Below are 16,146 nucleotides of genomic sequence, written 5' to 3'. Positions count from 1 at the left end.
AAATATCTTTTTGTTTCACAGATGTTTTAATCCACTCATGCGATGGCATGATCTCGCTCGACAATGTTGTAAAATGCCATAATGCATTATATAACTGAACTATCATGAAACACATTGTTAATAAGGAAATATTACGCAAAGAGCTTTTTGAATATTTCGTTAGATTTTATTGGCAATTAGGACGGTTTATAAAACATCAGAACGTGCAGCTATTTCAATTGTTAATCCCTATGAAATGCACACACACCCGATGTGCTTTACTGTTTACATTTAAAGGTGCCATGTAGTATATGCTACTATTACATTCATAATACATATACGTTCTCTCTTCGTGATATGTAATAAATTATATATTGTATATCCCATATATACAAATAATCCATATACAGTATTTTATTGGCATATTATATAAAAGCTTTAACATGCATTTACAAAGTTAAGCATATGCTAAATGTAATGAACACATTGGATATATGTTAATTGAGCCAGAAAGATGCCCTCATACACACCCTCACACACACAAGTACACATTTAATACACACATAGCTACTCTTCTATAGTCACATTGATATTATTATATCACAAGATGAAATCCCATGTAATTACAACCTTTTGAACAGTATGTTTTTGTAAAGGAAATTTTAAATGTTTTACCTAAACAACCTAAATTCATCTGTAAACATACAAGCTTCCTTCTCAATAACGAATCACATCTACCCCTAAATTGTATATTACATATATATGTATGATAATTCTAAAAATAGGTATGACATAATTCTATAGGCAAGCTGTGCGTGTATCGATAAGGTACACGTTCTACGTCAATACTGTTTGAAATACAATATTTCATCCTTTAACTGAGCAAACAAAGGTAAAGATCGTATGTGAACGCAATGGCCATAATGTACACGGTATATATAGCCTTAAAAATCGGGGTACTTCCTATGTAAATGTGAGAATTTCTATAAATGAGTCACAGGTTTTCGTGATTTTTTTAAAGAGATAGATTCTGGTAAGTTGTTGGGTGTGATACAAATACACATTTAAGCCTGTAAATGTCATCAAAATGTTTTTCATTAAACGTTGTGACTTTTATAATGACGTAAAAGACAAATTTGAAGAGAGGAAATGTTTAATTGAAATTTAGAATGGATCTACAGTAACGTTAAGTAGGCCTTACTATTACTGACTAGTGTTTGCTAATCTAACTAAATCTTTATTTAAAATCATTATTTGTATCTACATAATAACACAAGCAAGTAAAGGACCATTGTAAAAAACAGCTTAATTTTGAAATCGCACAAGACAATATTCACAGGTATGTCATATATTGAATATTTTGAAAAATCTTACTTTCTATCTTACTGGAGCGTTGAATGTCGCCTTTCTAGACTATCACAGCTGACAAACTGTTAAGCTATTTGAACTGTCAATAAAAGGGAATTATTTGTTTGGTAGCAATACTGACATATCATACTATATCTTGATTATTTTATCATATATCATTTTTCAAGTGTAAAGTCAACACAATTTTATCTAATAACGTAACTCATTGTTAAAGGTCAAAGTCGTGGGTCACCTGTATCGTAAAGAGATAAGAGACTATACTGTTCTATTTTGTATCAACTATTTATGGACACTTATGGATTTCAACATTCATGGCCCGAGCATCACTGACGAGTCCAAGACGGAAGAAACAACTAGATAATGAAGCTTTGTACTTGTCGCTCGCCATATATACATTATGTAGTCCTTCATCCAATTTAAAGGTATTATTGAATGTTTTTGTACAATCGTGTCTAATTCTATCGATGCTCTAGGTAAACGATTCCAGTTTGTCTTTATTTAAATACAACATTCAATCATTCACAAAAAGGTACACTTGTAATATGTTATAAAGCTGCTTGTATGCAGCCATTATATTCTATATAAAATATATATCTACAACATTCATATATTTGCTACTTACAGGTTGATCTCGCTATCAAGATACAGGTATATCAGCATTTAAAACTAACACTTCTTAGTTGTTTGTCACGAAGTATTACAATATAATAATATCGATGCATTGTCTAGTTACCATAGAATAACTGAGGAATTAGAATTTCATTTAAAGAATCATTTATTTATAATAAAATAAATAATAATAAGTGAGTATCCCCTATATAGCTTACCTTAGTATTACTAACAATACAATTGATGGTGTATTAATCACCCGGATATTACAGTCACAGCGGATTTAACATGTTATCACAATCAACCGCATAACTAGCGCTTAGTTATTACACTAAACTTAAAAATAAACACCGTTTAATAACACTCGAGGAAATAAAAATTATATATTTTACATCAATTGCGTGATTAGCACTATTTTTTACCACAAAACACACGATCGCGTTATTGGCACTATCATATTCCACTCATAATGCTATTAGACATATATCTCTATGTACCATCTCGCACTCAAAATCATCACAAAGAGATCTTATCGTGTACGCATATTGCTATATAATGTACATTGTACACGTGAAAAGCACGTGTGATATCTACAGAAATCTACATAATAATAAAGGATATACCGATTTGATTACGTCATTTTAACTATTCCCTATTTGATTCTTTTAGCACACATACTAAAGAGGAAGGTAAAATCTATCCAAAGATATTCAATACCGAAATCCACTTAGGACGCAAAAATATCAAACTACACTATATATCTGCCTAACAATATTACTTTAGATAAACAAATTTTCATATTATACCAATAAATAAATCATATAGCAAACGATTATAATTATAAAAGTTATAACGATATCTCATTTTGTTAAAGGTCCATTGTGTTAACTAGTTTGACGTTTTCGTGGTTTGCTTTAGAACTAGTAATGTAAATACAGCGAATGGACATTATCAGTTACCGTATCCAGTTCCTTTACAAGCTCAAAGTATATAGGGAAATGTTACCAAAATGTAATAACTTACTAGCGATGTTTCCAATCTATGATTAAATTATAATGTAATACATCAATGAAATCAGACATCGGACTTGTATCAGCTATCCTTTGTTATGTATCATATATCAATTATCCTTTGTTATGTATCATATATTTATAACATGGTATTATTTTATCACCACATAACAATAATAAACATATCCTATTACCGCTTTACATTCAGCAAAAATATGCTAACTTCTCATATCAAACTTTGAGCACCTAGTTTAAGGTAAGATATCCATGTACATACATCCTTTGTAATAATGCACCATCCCATTGTGTGATCACGTTAACGACACTGTCTGAACATATCTTACTTCTAAACAATGCACTAATTGGTATGGGACGCAACGAAGGTATCTACAACAACAATGTCAGTCGCTAGAACAATCCACGTATAGTATGGTCCTATAGTACCCCATCTGCTAGTGCAACGTAGCGAGAAACATACAGTAGTTATATAGTCTATCTGTATAAGCGTAGAAACCAAAGGTAGAGTACCTTTATAATCAATTAATGACGGTAAACTAGTTTACAGACTGTTTTTATTCACATGTGACAGAATAGTAATGTTATGCATAATCGCAATATGATTCGGAATAATTTTAACCGTAAGATCGTAATCCAAATACGTCGAGAAAACTAAATATACAGATCGTATATGATCTCACGAGGACGTCGAATCTAATTGTACAGATCGTGCATCATCTCCCTACGACGTGGAAACTAATTGTACAGATCGTACACCATCTCGCCACGACGAGAATATTAATTGTACAAAACGTACACCATCTCGCCACGACGAGAAAACTAATTGTACAAAACGTACATCATCTCATCACGACGAGAAAACTAATTGTACAAAATATACATCATCTCATCACGACGAGAAAACTAATTGTACAAAATATACATCATCTCATCACGACGAGAAAACTAATTTATATGAGCATGTGACAAGTTACTACTCTAACGCTAAGTACACAACCAACCTCTACATGAACGGAAACTAATTGCACAAGTACACAATTCAAACGTTGCGAGAAATTGAAGGCTCAGTGGGTTATGGCATTACATGTACGCTAGGTATTGTATGAACACATCACAAAAGACTATACCTTTGTATGATATATACCAATTAGCGTCTTCAACATCAATATAACAGTCCAATTATCCAGGCTACTTCCTTGTCTTCTGCGTTAAAGTAGGATTCATGGAGCACAAGCCAATGGCATTGACAGTTTGTGTTGAACTGTTCATTACAAGCATGCTCTGATTAATGTTGTAAGGCACAGCCCTTTGTGCGGATTTATATGACACTCCTTCGCTGACCACACATCATAAAGTTCCTAGCGCTTGGCGTCACCATTTGAAGATATTTTACTCTACATTTTAGCACAAAAGAACTAAGATGGCGTATCCATATTATTGTTATGTATTCCTGATTTAGGTAGTGTAGAAAATGTCCCTAACGTCGACATTTCTCCACCTTCTTCACTTTCCTCTAGTGTCGCCGTACTGACTCTCCCGCCGAATGAGATATCTTTACTATCTGTGTAACCAAAGGCTGGCTTCGGACGTTGGATCTACAACGGGAAAGAGTGTATCACATATAACAAAACGCAATACAATAAGAGTAAAGAAAAAAAGAATACAGTATTGGAGATAGTACTGTAGTAAATGTTATTTCGAATAGATCATGTGGATTTTAACATATTACGCTTACCACAGGCGTTGTAAGGTCAGCATCGATCCCGCCAAATCTGTTCTTTTTTCTCTTAGCAATTCGCCTAAAATGAAACATGATATAAGAAAATGATTCTTCTGGACTTGAATTAAAACACAAATTCAAGTTTAAAACTCTAATTACTTGACATAAGACGGACCCATACGACATCATTTTAATTATTGATATTTAGGGGCGCATTTGTATGTTTCAATGCAAAATCAAAATGAAGGAAGCAATCCATTTTAAACTAGAAAATCTCGGAAAAGGATAGTACCTTATACACTGATGATCTGGGGAAAGGTTAGTACCTTATACACTGATGATCTGGGAAAGGTTAGTACCTTATACACTGATGATCTGGGAAAGGTTAGTACCTTATAAACTAATGATCTGGGGAAAGGTTAGTACCTTATAAACTAATGATCTGGGGAAAGGTTAGTACCTTATAAACTAATGATCTGGGGAAAGGTTAGTACCTTATAAACGTAGGATCTGGAAAAGGTTAGTACCTTATAAACTAATGATCTGGGAAAGGTTAGTACCTTATAAACGTACGATCTGGGAAAGGTTAGTACCTTATAAATTAATGATATGGGAAAGGTTAGTACCTTATAAACTAATGATCTGGGGAAAGGTTAGTACCTCGTAAACTAATAATCTGAGAAAGGTTAGTACCTTATACACTGATGATCTGGAAAAGGTTAGTACCTTATAAACTAATGATCTGGGGAAAGGTAAGTACCTTATAAACGTATGATCTGGGAAAGGTTAGTACCTTATAAACTAATGATCTGGGAAAGGTTAGTACCTTATAAACGTACGATCTGGGAAAGGTTAGTACCTTATAAACGTATGATCTGGGAAAGGTTAGTACCTTATAAACTAATGATCTGGGGAAAGGTTAGTACCTTATAAACTAATGATCTGGGGAAAGGTTAGTACCTCGTAAACTAATAATCTGAGAAAGGTTAGTACCTTATACACTGATGATCTGGAAAAGGTTAGTACCTTATAAACTAATGATCTGGGGAAAGGTTAGTACCTTATAAACGTATGATCTGGGAAAGGTTAGTACCTTATAAACTAATGATCTGGGAAAAGTTAGTACCTTATAAACGTACGATCTGGGAAAGGTTAGTACCTTATAAACGTATGATCTGGGAAAGGTTAGTACCTTATAAACTAATGATCTGGGAAAGGTTAGTACCATATAAACTAATGATCTGGGAATGGTTAGTACCTTATAAACTAAAGATCTGGGAAAGGTTAGTACTTTATAAACTAATGATCTGGGAAAGGTTAGTACCTTATAAATTAGTGTTTTGGGGAAAGGTCAGTACCTTATAAATTAGTGATCTGGGAGAGGTTAGTACCTTATAAATTAATGATCTGGGAAAGGTTAGTACCTTATAAATTAGTGTTTTGGGGAAAGGTCAGTACCTTATAAATTAATGATCTGGGAAAGGTTAGTACCTTATAAACTAATGATCTGGGAAAGGTTAGTACCTTATAAACTAATGATCTGGGAAAGGTTAGTACTTTATAAACGTACGATCTGGGAAAGGTTAGTACCTTATAAACGTATGATCTGGGGAAGGTTAGTACCTTATAAACTAATGATCTGGGAAAGGTTAGTACCTTATAAACGTACGATCTGGGAAAGGTTAGTACCTTATAAACGTATGATCTGGGAAAGGTTAGTACCTTATAAACTAATGATCTGGGGAAAGGTTAGTACCTTATAAACTAATGATCTGGGGAAAGGTTAGTACCTCGTAAACTAATAATCTGAGAAAGGTTAGTACCTTATACACTGATGATCTGGAAAAGGTTAGTACCTTATAAACTAATGATCTGGGGAAAGGTTAGTACCTTATAAACGTATGATCTGGGAAAGGTTAGTACCTTATAAACTAATGATCTGGGAAAAGTTAGTACCTTATAAACGTACGATCTGGGAAAGGTTAGTACCTTATAAACGTATGATCTGGGAAAGGTTAGTACCTTATAAACTAATGATCTGGGAAAGGTTAGTACCATATAAACTAATGATCTGGGAAAGGTTAGTACCTTATAAACTAAAGATCTGGGAAAGGTTAGTACTTTATAAACTAATGATCTGGGAAAGGTTAGTACCTTATAAATTAGTGTTTTGGGGAAAGGTCAGTACCTTATAAATTAGTGATCTGGGAAAGGTTAGTACCTTATAAATTAATGATCTGGGAAAGGTTAGTACCTTATAAATTAGTGTTTTGGGGAAAGGTCAGTACCTTATAAATTAATGATCTGGGAAAGGTTAGTACCTTATAAACTAATGATCTGGGAAAGGTTAGTACCTTATAAACTAATGATCTGGGAAAGGTTAGTACTTTATAAACGTACGATCTGGGAAAGGTTAGTACCTTATAAACGTATGATCTGGGGAAGGTTAGTACCTTATAAACTAATGATCTGGGAAAGGTTAGTACCTTATAAACGTAGGATCTGGGAAAGGTTAGTACCTTATAAACTAAAGATCTGGGAAAGGTTAGTACCTTATAAACTAATGATCTGGGAAAGGTTAGTACCTTACAAACTAAAGATCTGGGAAAGGTTAGTACTTTATAAACTAATGATCTGGGAAAGGTTAGTACCTGATAAATTAATGATATGGGAAAGGTTAGTACCTTATAAATTAATGATATGGGAAAGGTTAGTACCTTATAAATTAATGATCTGGGAAAGGTTAGTACCTTATAAATTAGTGTTTTGGGGAAAGGTCAGTACCTTATAAATTAATGATCTGGGAAAGGCTAGTACCTTATAAATTAATGATCTGGGAAAGGCTAGTACCTTATAAACTAATGATCTGGGGAAAGATTAGTACCTAATAAACTAATGATCTGGGAAAGGATAATTCCTCATAAACTAATGATCAGGAAAAGGATAATTCCTCATAATGCCGCAGTACCGCATAATCTCGTGATCTGAGAAAAACTAATAAACTCGTAAGATTGGAAGGGATAGTACATGTACCTCATTAACTCGAAATATCGCTCCTATATTAGGGGAATCGTTGTTTTTAACAAGCATACATTCTAGATTGAATATTTTTCTAATACAAAGAAAAAAGAACAAATCGATCAGTTTGATGTAAATCATCTTGACCATATGTAAACTTATATGTAATTATCGATAGGTATTAAGTCATCTCTAGAATGCAAGGTAGACTGGATCTACCTTAACACATGAGTTCTAATATATATTTTGCAACATGTGTAATTGATTAGAGTTGATTTTGTACTTGAGTTAATTGGTGAGTGTGTCTTAACATCTGCTGCTTCCCCCTATTCATGTATTCTGATAGAATAAATAAAGTATTACGTTTCCTTTATTTCAACTAATATTTTAAGCTGTGTTTAATGGAATAACTGAATATTTGACCTTATTAACATACGCGTATGATTCGGAGTCTAATTTGACATTATGCCGAGAATTTGAAAAAAAAAATGGACAAAATGTAAAGCAAACATTAAGTTGTCAAATTATAAACTAGGATATATGAACTAAACTTTAAATGGCGGACTATCCTTTCGATAGATATTCAGATAGACAGATGACCATACGGTGATTTTAAAGGGTCTTGATATCAAGACCAGTTCAATGTATTACTCCCATGAAATCGTAAAACCAATTGTCAGTCCATCCTCTATTATTGGTTACATAATGTTAAATAAATGCTTAATTCATTTTTTGACATTATATTCTTTCTCCTACCGGTGAAGGATTTCAGTACAGGATGGCGATACTATAAGTAAAGATTCTAATATCACAAACTATGATGATAGGCAAATATGATAGCCAAAACCCAGACAAATATTATGACAAGAGGCCATAGACAAAACAATATAACCTCGAACATGACTGCCATAGACAAACAATATAACCATAGACAAATACAACGGCCATTGACAAACAACATTGACATAGACATACAACGGCCATAGACATACAATATTACCATAGACAAAGATAACGGCAATTTAGGCATACAATATTACCATAAAAAACACGATGATCATTGACAATATTACCTCGAACACGACGGCCATAGACAAACAAAAATACCACAAAAAACACGATGGACGTAGACAAAAAAATATTACCACAGACAAACACGACGCCCACAGACAAACACGACGCCCACAGACAAACACGACGTCCATAGACAAACACGACGGCCATAGACAAACAATATTACCACAGACAAACACGACGGCCATAGACAAACACGACGGCCATAGACAAACACGACGTCCATAGACAAACACAACGGCCATAGATAAACACGACGTCCACGTCAGACAAACACGACGGCCATAGACAAACACGACGGCCATACCCAAACACGACGCCCACAGACAAACACGACGGCCACAGACAAAAACGATGGCAATAGACAAACAATATTACCATAGACAAATATGGCGTCCATAGACAAACAATATGGCTAATCCGCTATCGCTACAGTAAATCATTATCGCCATAGACAAAGATACATATTACAAATAAGCATTTCACCACAAAAAAATGCACCATGACATCAGAGATATTATGATAGCACCACTGTCTAATTACATATTCTACTTACCGTCGACGTAGATAAAACAATCCGAATATCACCAATATAATCACTGCGAGTAGGATTGCCAGCACAATAGTCGCTGTCTGTAAGCCGTTATTGGAGTCTTCTAATTCTGTAAACATTTGTAGTATATAATATCAGTAATTGTTTAATAGTTTGGGTCGTTGAACAATATGTTATTTTCATACTTGATTTTAATGAAATAATGATCATATTCCGTTGTCATTTACCATTTACCACAAGTTATGTAAAAAATAAAACATACCATTTGTTATAAATATCAGAACGTCATATGTCAATAAATAATCATTTCAAATCTCGATACAATGATAGGTTGTATATTCAAATAATAAATTTAAAGAGGCATGACATTGATAATGATACATCAGTTTATTGTATCAAATTTCTATAAAGCCGTATTATATACAGACCAATTTCATGCTTTAACTGCTTAAGAATGCTGTGTCATTTAAATGTCGTTACGACGCATTCTACCTGACATTAACAAAAGGACGAATCCACTTACGTACTTATAATAGTGTCCATATATATATATACACAAGTAAACAAGCGGTATGAGATAGAGGTAGTAAGAAAACTGGCACGCGGTCCTCGCTAGAGCTTATTTAATAAATTCTTATAAATGGGCCAGGATAACTAGCATACAACAAGTGTTGACATTCTAGATAATTTTTCATACCTGTCTCCATACACACCTGTATTTGTACAGGTAAAACTTGCACAGGTGCGATAACAGTGTTATGGTTAACAGCATGCCAAAACGAATAAATGCGGAAGTTAGGTAGACGCTTATCTTAATAAAAAAACTGTTTTTATAGTCAAATAAGACAATTTTGTATGATTTCACTAAGTATCATAATTACAGACAAACCTTGAACTTTACTCCGCAGACTGTCCAGCTCTGCAAGTAAGGCAGGGTCAGGTGTTACGGTCATTGTGGATGACGTTATGCCAGCATCGGTGCTGCTTGTTGGCGCTATAACAACTGACGACGAGGATGAGTGGTGATAACTGGAAGTCACATGTTCCGTATGGCTGATTGCCGATGAGGTCCTAAGCAATGATGTTGTGGTTGTAACAGCATGTTGTGTGGAGGTATAAACAGGCGTGTTAGCGTGTGTAGTTGCAGTAGTAAATAATCCGTCCGATGACGAGTTAAACTCCGGACTTCGGCTAGACGATAAAGAACTTGGGGTCACCGTGCTTCTTAAAATCCCGTCGGTCGTTGTATTTGCCAATGTTGTAACAGCCTCTGTCACAGCAGAACTTACATTGCTCACCACTGTTGAGGGTTGCAGCGAACTGTCCGTCATTATTGCAGCTGTTGATGGCATAGAGGTGACGATGACAGACGCTGTGTTCCCAAATGACCTAGAACTACTTAGAACTAGGTCTGTCACAGTAGAAATCTCCGTGTTTAGTGATGACTGAATGACAAGGTGTGTTGTAGAGGGATTTATAGCAGACGACATATCACTCGACGCTAAATCTGTTGTTGAAACAATTGAACTGCTAAGCTGATCCATAGAGGTTGATAAATGTTTTGACGTAGAGTCCACTCCAGCTGTGACAGGGATCTCGATTGTTGACGTGGAAGACAAATATGAAGTAACACTGATTTCATTGATTGATGTATTTGATGTTAGGCTTCCAACTGTCGAACTGATGACTGTATTACTGGAGGTAAATGATGTAATTAAAGTAACACTAGTCTCGACGACAGCAGATGTAGTAGGCGTTATCCAACTTGAGGTACTTTCCGAACTATAACCAACTGTATCATCTACTAATGACGAGTACACACTAGACAGGTAGGCTGAATCATCAGTGGCCTGTGTGGATGTGTTCAAGGCAATGCCACCATTACATAGGACACAAAGTACGACTGGAAAACAACATTAAACACTGTCAAATAATGTCAACGGTTACATAACAATGTACACATTCTTGTGTAGTGCAGTGAGTAATATGCTATTTTGTGACTGAGTCGTCCATAGTTACAGACACTCAAACTTACAATCATCACGTGTAAATCATTTCTTCAGATAATCCAATAATACATAAATATATTTATTTTGGAATAGGTGATAGGCAATCACTTAAATAGTATCTGACAGATAATTGGCAGCTTTTATTGGAATAGCACATGAAAATATTCACACGGAGGGAGAGTATGACTGCGATCCCTAAACTAATTTCATTATTTACAAATTAGAAAACAGTACAGTGATTATTACATTAAAAATCAAAGAATCAAATACTCGAGCTACAGAGCATAATGATATGACATTCAGAAGTAAAAGAAGTAGCCTGACACAGCAGGTAATACCAATTAGCTTTTCTATGATATATATTAAACAGAAAATGTAGCTTAAGTTGCGGACTACTCATGTAAAACAGCTCGAGCCGTAGTTTCCATTCAGACACAGACTTCTATTTAGATCCTTTGTGGCTCGGTCAACAATATATATGGTATGAAGTAAATAAAACACAATACAAAAAGGGTTATTGCATATGCCTGTATTAATAGAGGAAACCTTTCAGGTACATCCTAAAGAGAACTAACAGTGACATTCTTCAGTCATATAGCCTGTTCTACAATCTTCTATCATATTGCATTATTCTGTGTTAAACAGTAAATACTCTGTCACAGAGACAGTTTAGGAATACAAAGTTAGCAATACAAACACATTCAAACTTCATACTTACTTAACGGACAATGTCGTTGATATGATTATAATAACATATTTCAATGCTACACAACAACACACACTCCTTCACTATGTAATGTATATTCTGTCTCATTTTAGAGTTCCCACGGTCACAATATGAGTTAGTGAACATTAGCTGAAAATGAATATCATGCGGTTCCATCTCTGATGGTGTATTACAACAATCACCGTGTACATCTGTTTTTGCGCCCTAACTTATCCCTAGACTGTAGAACACGAGGGCTCCCGTGGAGCAGGGCGTAACAGACTGGGAACGATATATGTATAACGACAACATTAAAACAAGGATTAATAGGCAAGATATTGTCTCTGATAAAGTTATCCTTTAAATTAAAAGTTTATGTATGTAACTTTAAAAACTTTTATGATCAAATCGGTATACGTGCCACTAATACTTCGACTTTTGTCACAGACATACGATCTTTGTTTGAATTATTCGATATATCAAGGGAACATTACTTTATTAATATTGTAACATATTTTCTCATTTTAAATGATAAAGTCTACTTTATTATCTTACATATTATTGGCATAAGGGAATACTTTGGTTTGGTAATAGTTTCGAGTATAGGTAAAACAAGTATTCGTATTGCTTACAGACGAAAATAAAATAAGTACGTCAGCAAAAGTCTGTTACGGCTAGCTGAATGATACGATACCAAACTTGTATAATTACATAGGGACTGCTGTATACAATTTAGCAACTTTTATACTGATTTCAGTTTGTAACGCACAAAACAAAATGGCGTTTGTTTGGTTATCTGTCAATGAGATAAGAACGCTGAAGTTTAGATAAACAACACGCTACCCGGGTCACTATTGTAGATATGGGGTAGATATCACAACAATGCTTTCTTATTTCAAAAATAAACAATGCTGTCAGATTATAGAGATATGGCGTTATAGCAGGTGTGTACAGTGGCTCAGTGATGTACCCACGTTTACAGAGTATGTTTGGTTTATGTATTTTCCACGAAAAACAAAAATGAACATAATGATTAATATCTTTTGACAATATAATTACATATAATGCACAAAAGAATGTCATAAGGATTATATTCGAGTACGATACACATCCGCCTGAGATAGCATGTACCATAAATCCACCTTGATTCACTAATTGGCGTTTCAATAAGCATTAAACAAATTTGTCTGAGAAATCTGTAAACATGAACCGCACATCATATGAGCACCAGGATATATAACACATGCTCATACAAAATAATGCAGTGTTACTTTTCGAAAATCTGAGTAAAAACACAAAGCCTGTATAGTTTTTATTTGAACGTTTTCGAAGGACAAAATTTCAAATATATAATCTCATAATAATATATCCAAAATACATTTGGTAGACCAAGTTATTCTGTATTGTAGCATATTATCAAGTTTCTTTATGATAGAAGTTTAAAGGGGCTTCTACTTACATAAGGAAATAGATACAGCGTTGAAGACTTGTCGACGTATCTGTGTTGTGGCGGCCATGTTGTGTCCAATTGTCGTTATCACAAAGCTGGAAAAGTAAAGCAAAACGAATGACATGATTTAACAATGAAGTGAAGAAGGACGGTGATCTGGTAAAAACACAATAGAGCTTTGTATAGATAATATCATACAAAAATATCTCTCTTGTTTGATAAAATGTACATTATCTTAGTCAAATTTACAGTTTTGTTGCTCAAACAGACAAAAACAATTTTTTGTTTCTTGAAGATCAATAGAGTTTTGAAGAGCGGGCACTGAAAATCCATACACGAGTATGTACGTGTTACTGAAACTTCCTTCCCATATTACCAGTGAACAGCTATACTACATATATTTTGATGATGTCCTCTTATGGTAGGTGGTTCGTCAAATTACATTTTATGCAGTGATTGTTTTAAAGTCTTAGAATCAATATCTTCCTTAATCAGTTATCAAACCTGAATATAATTGATTCCTTGGTTCTATTGGTTCGTAGTGTCAACGTACCCGGAAGAGGACGGAACACAACACGCATGCTCAAATGGTAAAACCGCGTTTCTTTCAGTTTGTTCATAAAGTCAGTAAATCATGTTCGACGTATCATTCCAAGTTTCATTATAAACACGTGAGATTGTATGCATAAACATGTATCTATTTTCATCTATATTAGATAAATGGTATCAGTATTCACTCAGAGATATAAATAAAGCGTTTACACGCTACGTTAATGGTTACGTAGTATAATCTAGTACAAACGTTACGCATTCCGTCTGTTTATCATCAATTCTATGTATATTTCTAAACTGAATTATATCCTATGATTCTCGACTGAATTTTATCATATGAAACAACACTTCTGATTGATAACAACAAAGGCCCTATTTCTGACATCACTACTTGTACCAATAATGTTACTGATATTTCTTATTCCATGTCATATTTAGGATTGAAAACAATATAGAAAAAACTAATTTTTCAACATTTCAACATTTTCAACATTGTCTATATTACTTGTCAGGGAAGACAAAAAGACTTTAATATACCTTAAACGCTGCTCAACATGATCGTTTATTAATTAATTGGAAGATGTACATTTAAGCCGTTCAATGCTTATATTTACCATCTGCGATTTTTTATTTGTCGTGCGGTTTTTTTTTTTGAAATTTTCAAATTCAAATTTCAGTTGGCAGTTCATAAGCTGGTGAACTCTCAACTGAATTGGTAGGGTTATATAGTGGCAGTGCCATACAATGGTAAATATACATCTATGGATATACGTATGTATTGCAGATATGATACGCATATGTTCTCCTTTATCAAAGCACCATTCTAAGAAGAAAACATTTGACTTAACCGAAATGGAATTAAGATTATACGTTAGGCTATCAACACTAATAATTTCCCCAATTTGTGACAAGTCGAGGGTAAACTGGCTGTTAACAACAGTAAGAAGGTATGTGATGAGCGACGAAGCGATTCAAAGATAATGCGAAAATTGAAGTGTAGTATGAGCTCTAAGTTTTATGACAGTAACGGAAATAAAATTCAATTCAATTCATTTTTCCTATTCCGGATATCTTAATATTGATCAGAGGGTTCGTTTATCATCTCATATTCTTCAATCCTTCTTGAAACATTCATCATTGACAATTTTACGTTTACATCCCATAACCAAAATATGTCGCATTGGTTTATCATGTTAGTTGTAATTGGATGGGGAAGAGGTAATAATACAAGGTAATAACCTTATGAAAGCTGCCAAATATTCATATTTAATATGCTCTGTGTTTAATTAAAGCTCATAACCCTGATCATGTGTTTCCCCTCACTTGCATCAGTAATAAAATTATACTTACATTTCAGAACATGTGGGCTTTGTTCATCTCTCAATAAGTTGTGTGTTTAATCCTGTGTGACCGTATCACATATATAGATAGGACATGAACAGATATAGAGAAGTTTACCGATATGAAATACAAACTTGATATTTGTTTGTTAAAATGTAAACTGTTGATCTTCACAACACAAGATTTCGAGAGATGCAGGCTGGGGAAGACCACCTGAAAGATTTATGATCGAAATCATGGTACCATTGGGAATATTCTAATTCCCGGTGGGATAAGATGTAACATGTGAAACATCGTTTCATTATTCTTGGTATACCCAGTGGTTTCGTTGTCACCATACTAATTTTCATTTGAAATCGAGGCCCAACCAGGATTTTATCTAGATTTGTACGGCGGTTGCCTCGAAGAAAAGATTACGCTTACTCTTCCGGAGCTCCTGATTTTTTCCTCCATGTTCGGTTTTAGAAGTCTTCATACGAATCTTTATTTTCGTTTATACTTTGCCCTTCGTGAAATAGATTTTGAGGTTGAATTAAAGTTTTGTTATCATGTTGGTATTCCTTTTTGGTTTATTTTAATTTACATTTCAAATGAACTGACGAGGTTAATTGATATATAGTCATAGTCACGACATTGAAATTTAAATATATTATATGTTCATCTCATAATTAATAAGTTTTCAAAGTATTCGTTAAAACAGCAATGTATCATTAGATAAAGGGAAAAAGTGATAACGGTA

The 16,146-nt window shown here is 34.0% G+C and overlaps 1 protein-coding gene across 1 annotated transcript; it reads right to left on the bottom strand.

The window, feature by feature from the left end:
• Window positions 1–144: 144 nt before the first annotated feature.
• On the bottom strand, window positions 145–15,615 carry LOC117331701 (cell wall protein DAN4-like). The gene is made up of 6 exons (XM_033890539.1): window positions 15,417–15,615; window positions 13,524–13,609; window positions 10,239–11,252; window positions 9,353–9,458; window positions 4,720–4,783; window positions 145–4,579 (listed from the first exon to the last, which is right to left on the bottom strand). Exons 2-6 carry the CDS (start codon window positions 13,579–13,581, stop codon window positions 4,400–4,402), a joined length of 1,422 nt encoding a protein of 473 aa, XP_033746430.1. The 5' UTR covers window positions 13,582–13,609; window positions 15,417–15,615; the 3' UTR covers window positions 145–4,399.
• Window positions 15,616–16,146: the final 531 nt, after the last annotated feature.

This window comes from Pecten maximus, chromosome 7 (genome assembly GCF_902652985.1).
Source record: "Pecten maximus chromosome 7, xPecMax1.1, whole genome shotgun sequence".
Taxonomy (NCBI): Eukaryota; Metazoa; Mollusca; class Bivalvia; order Pectinida; family Pectinidae; genus Pecten; species Pecten maximus.
This window is presented reverse-complemented; position numbering and strand designations above follow the sequence as displayed.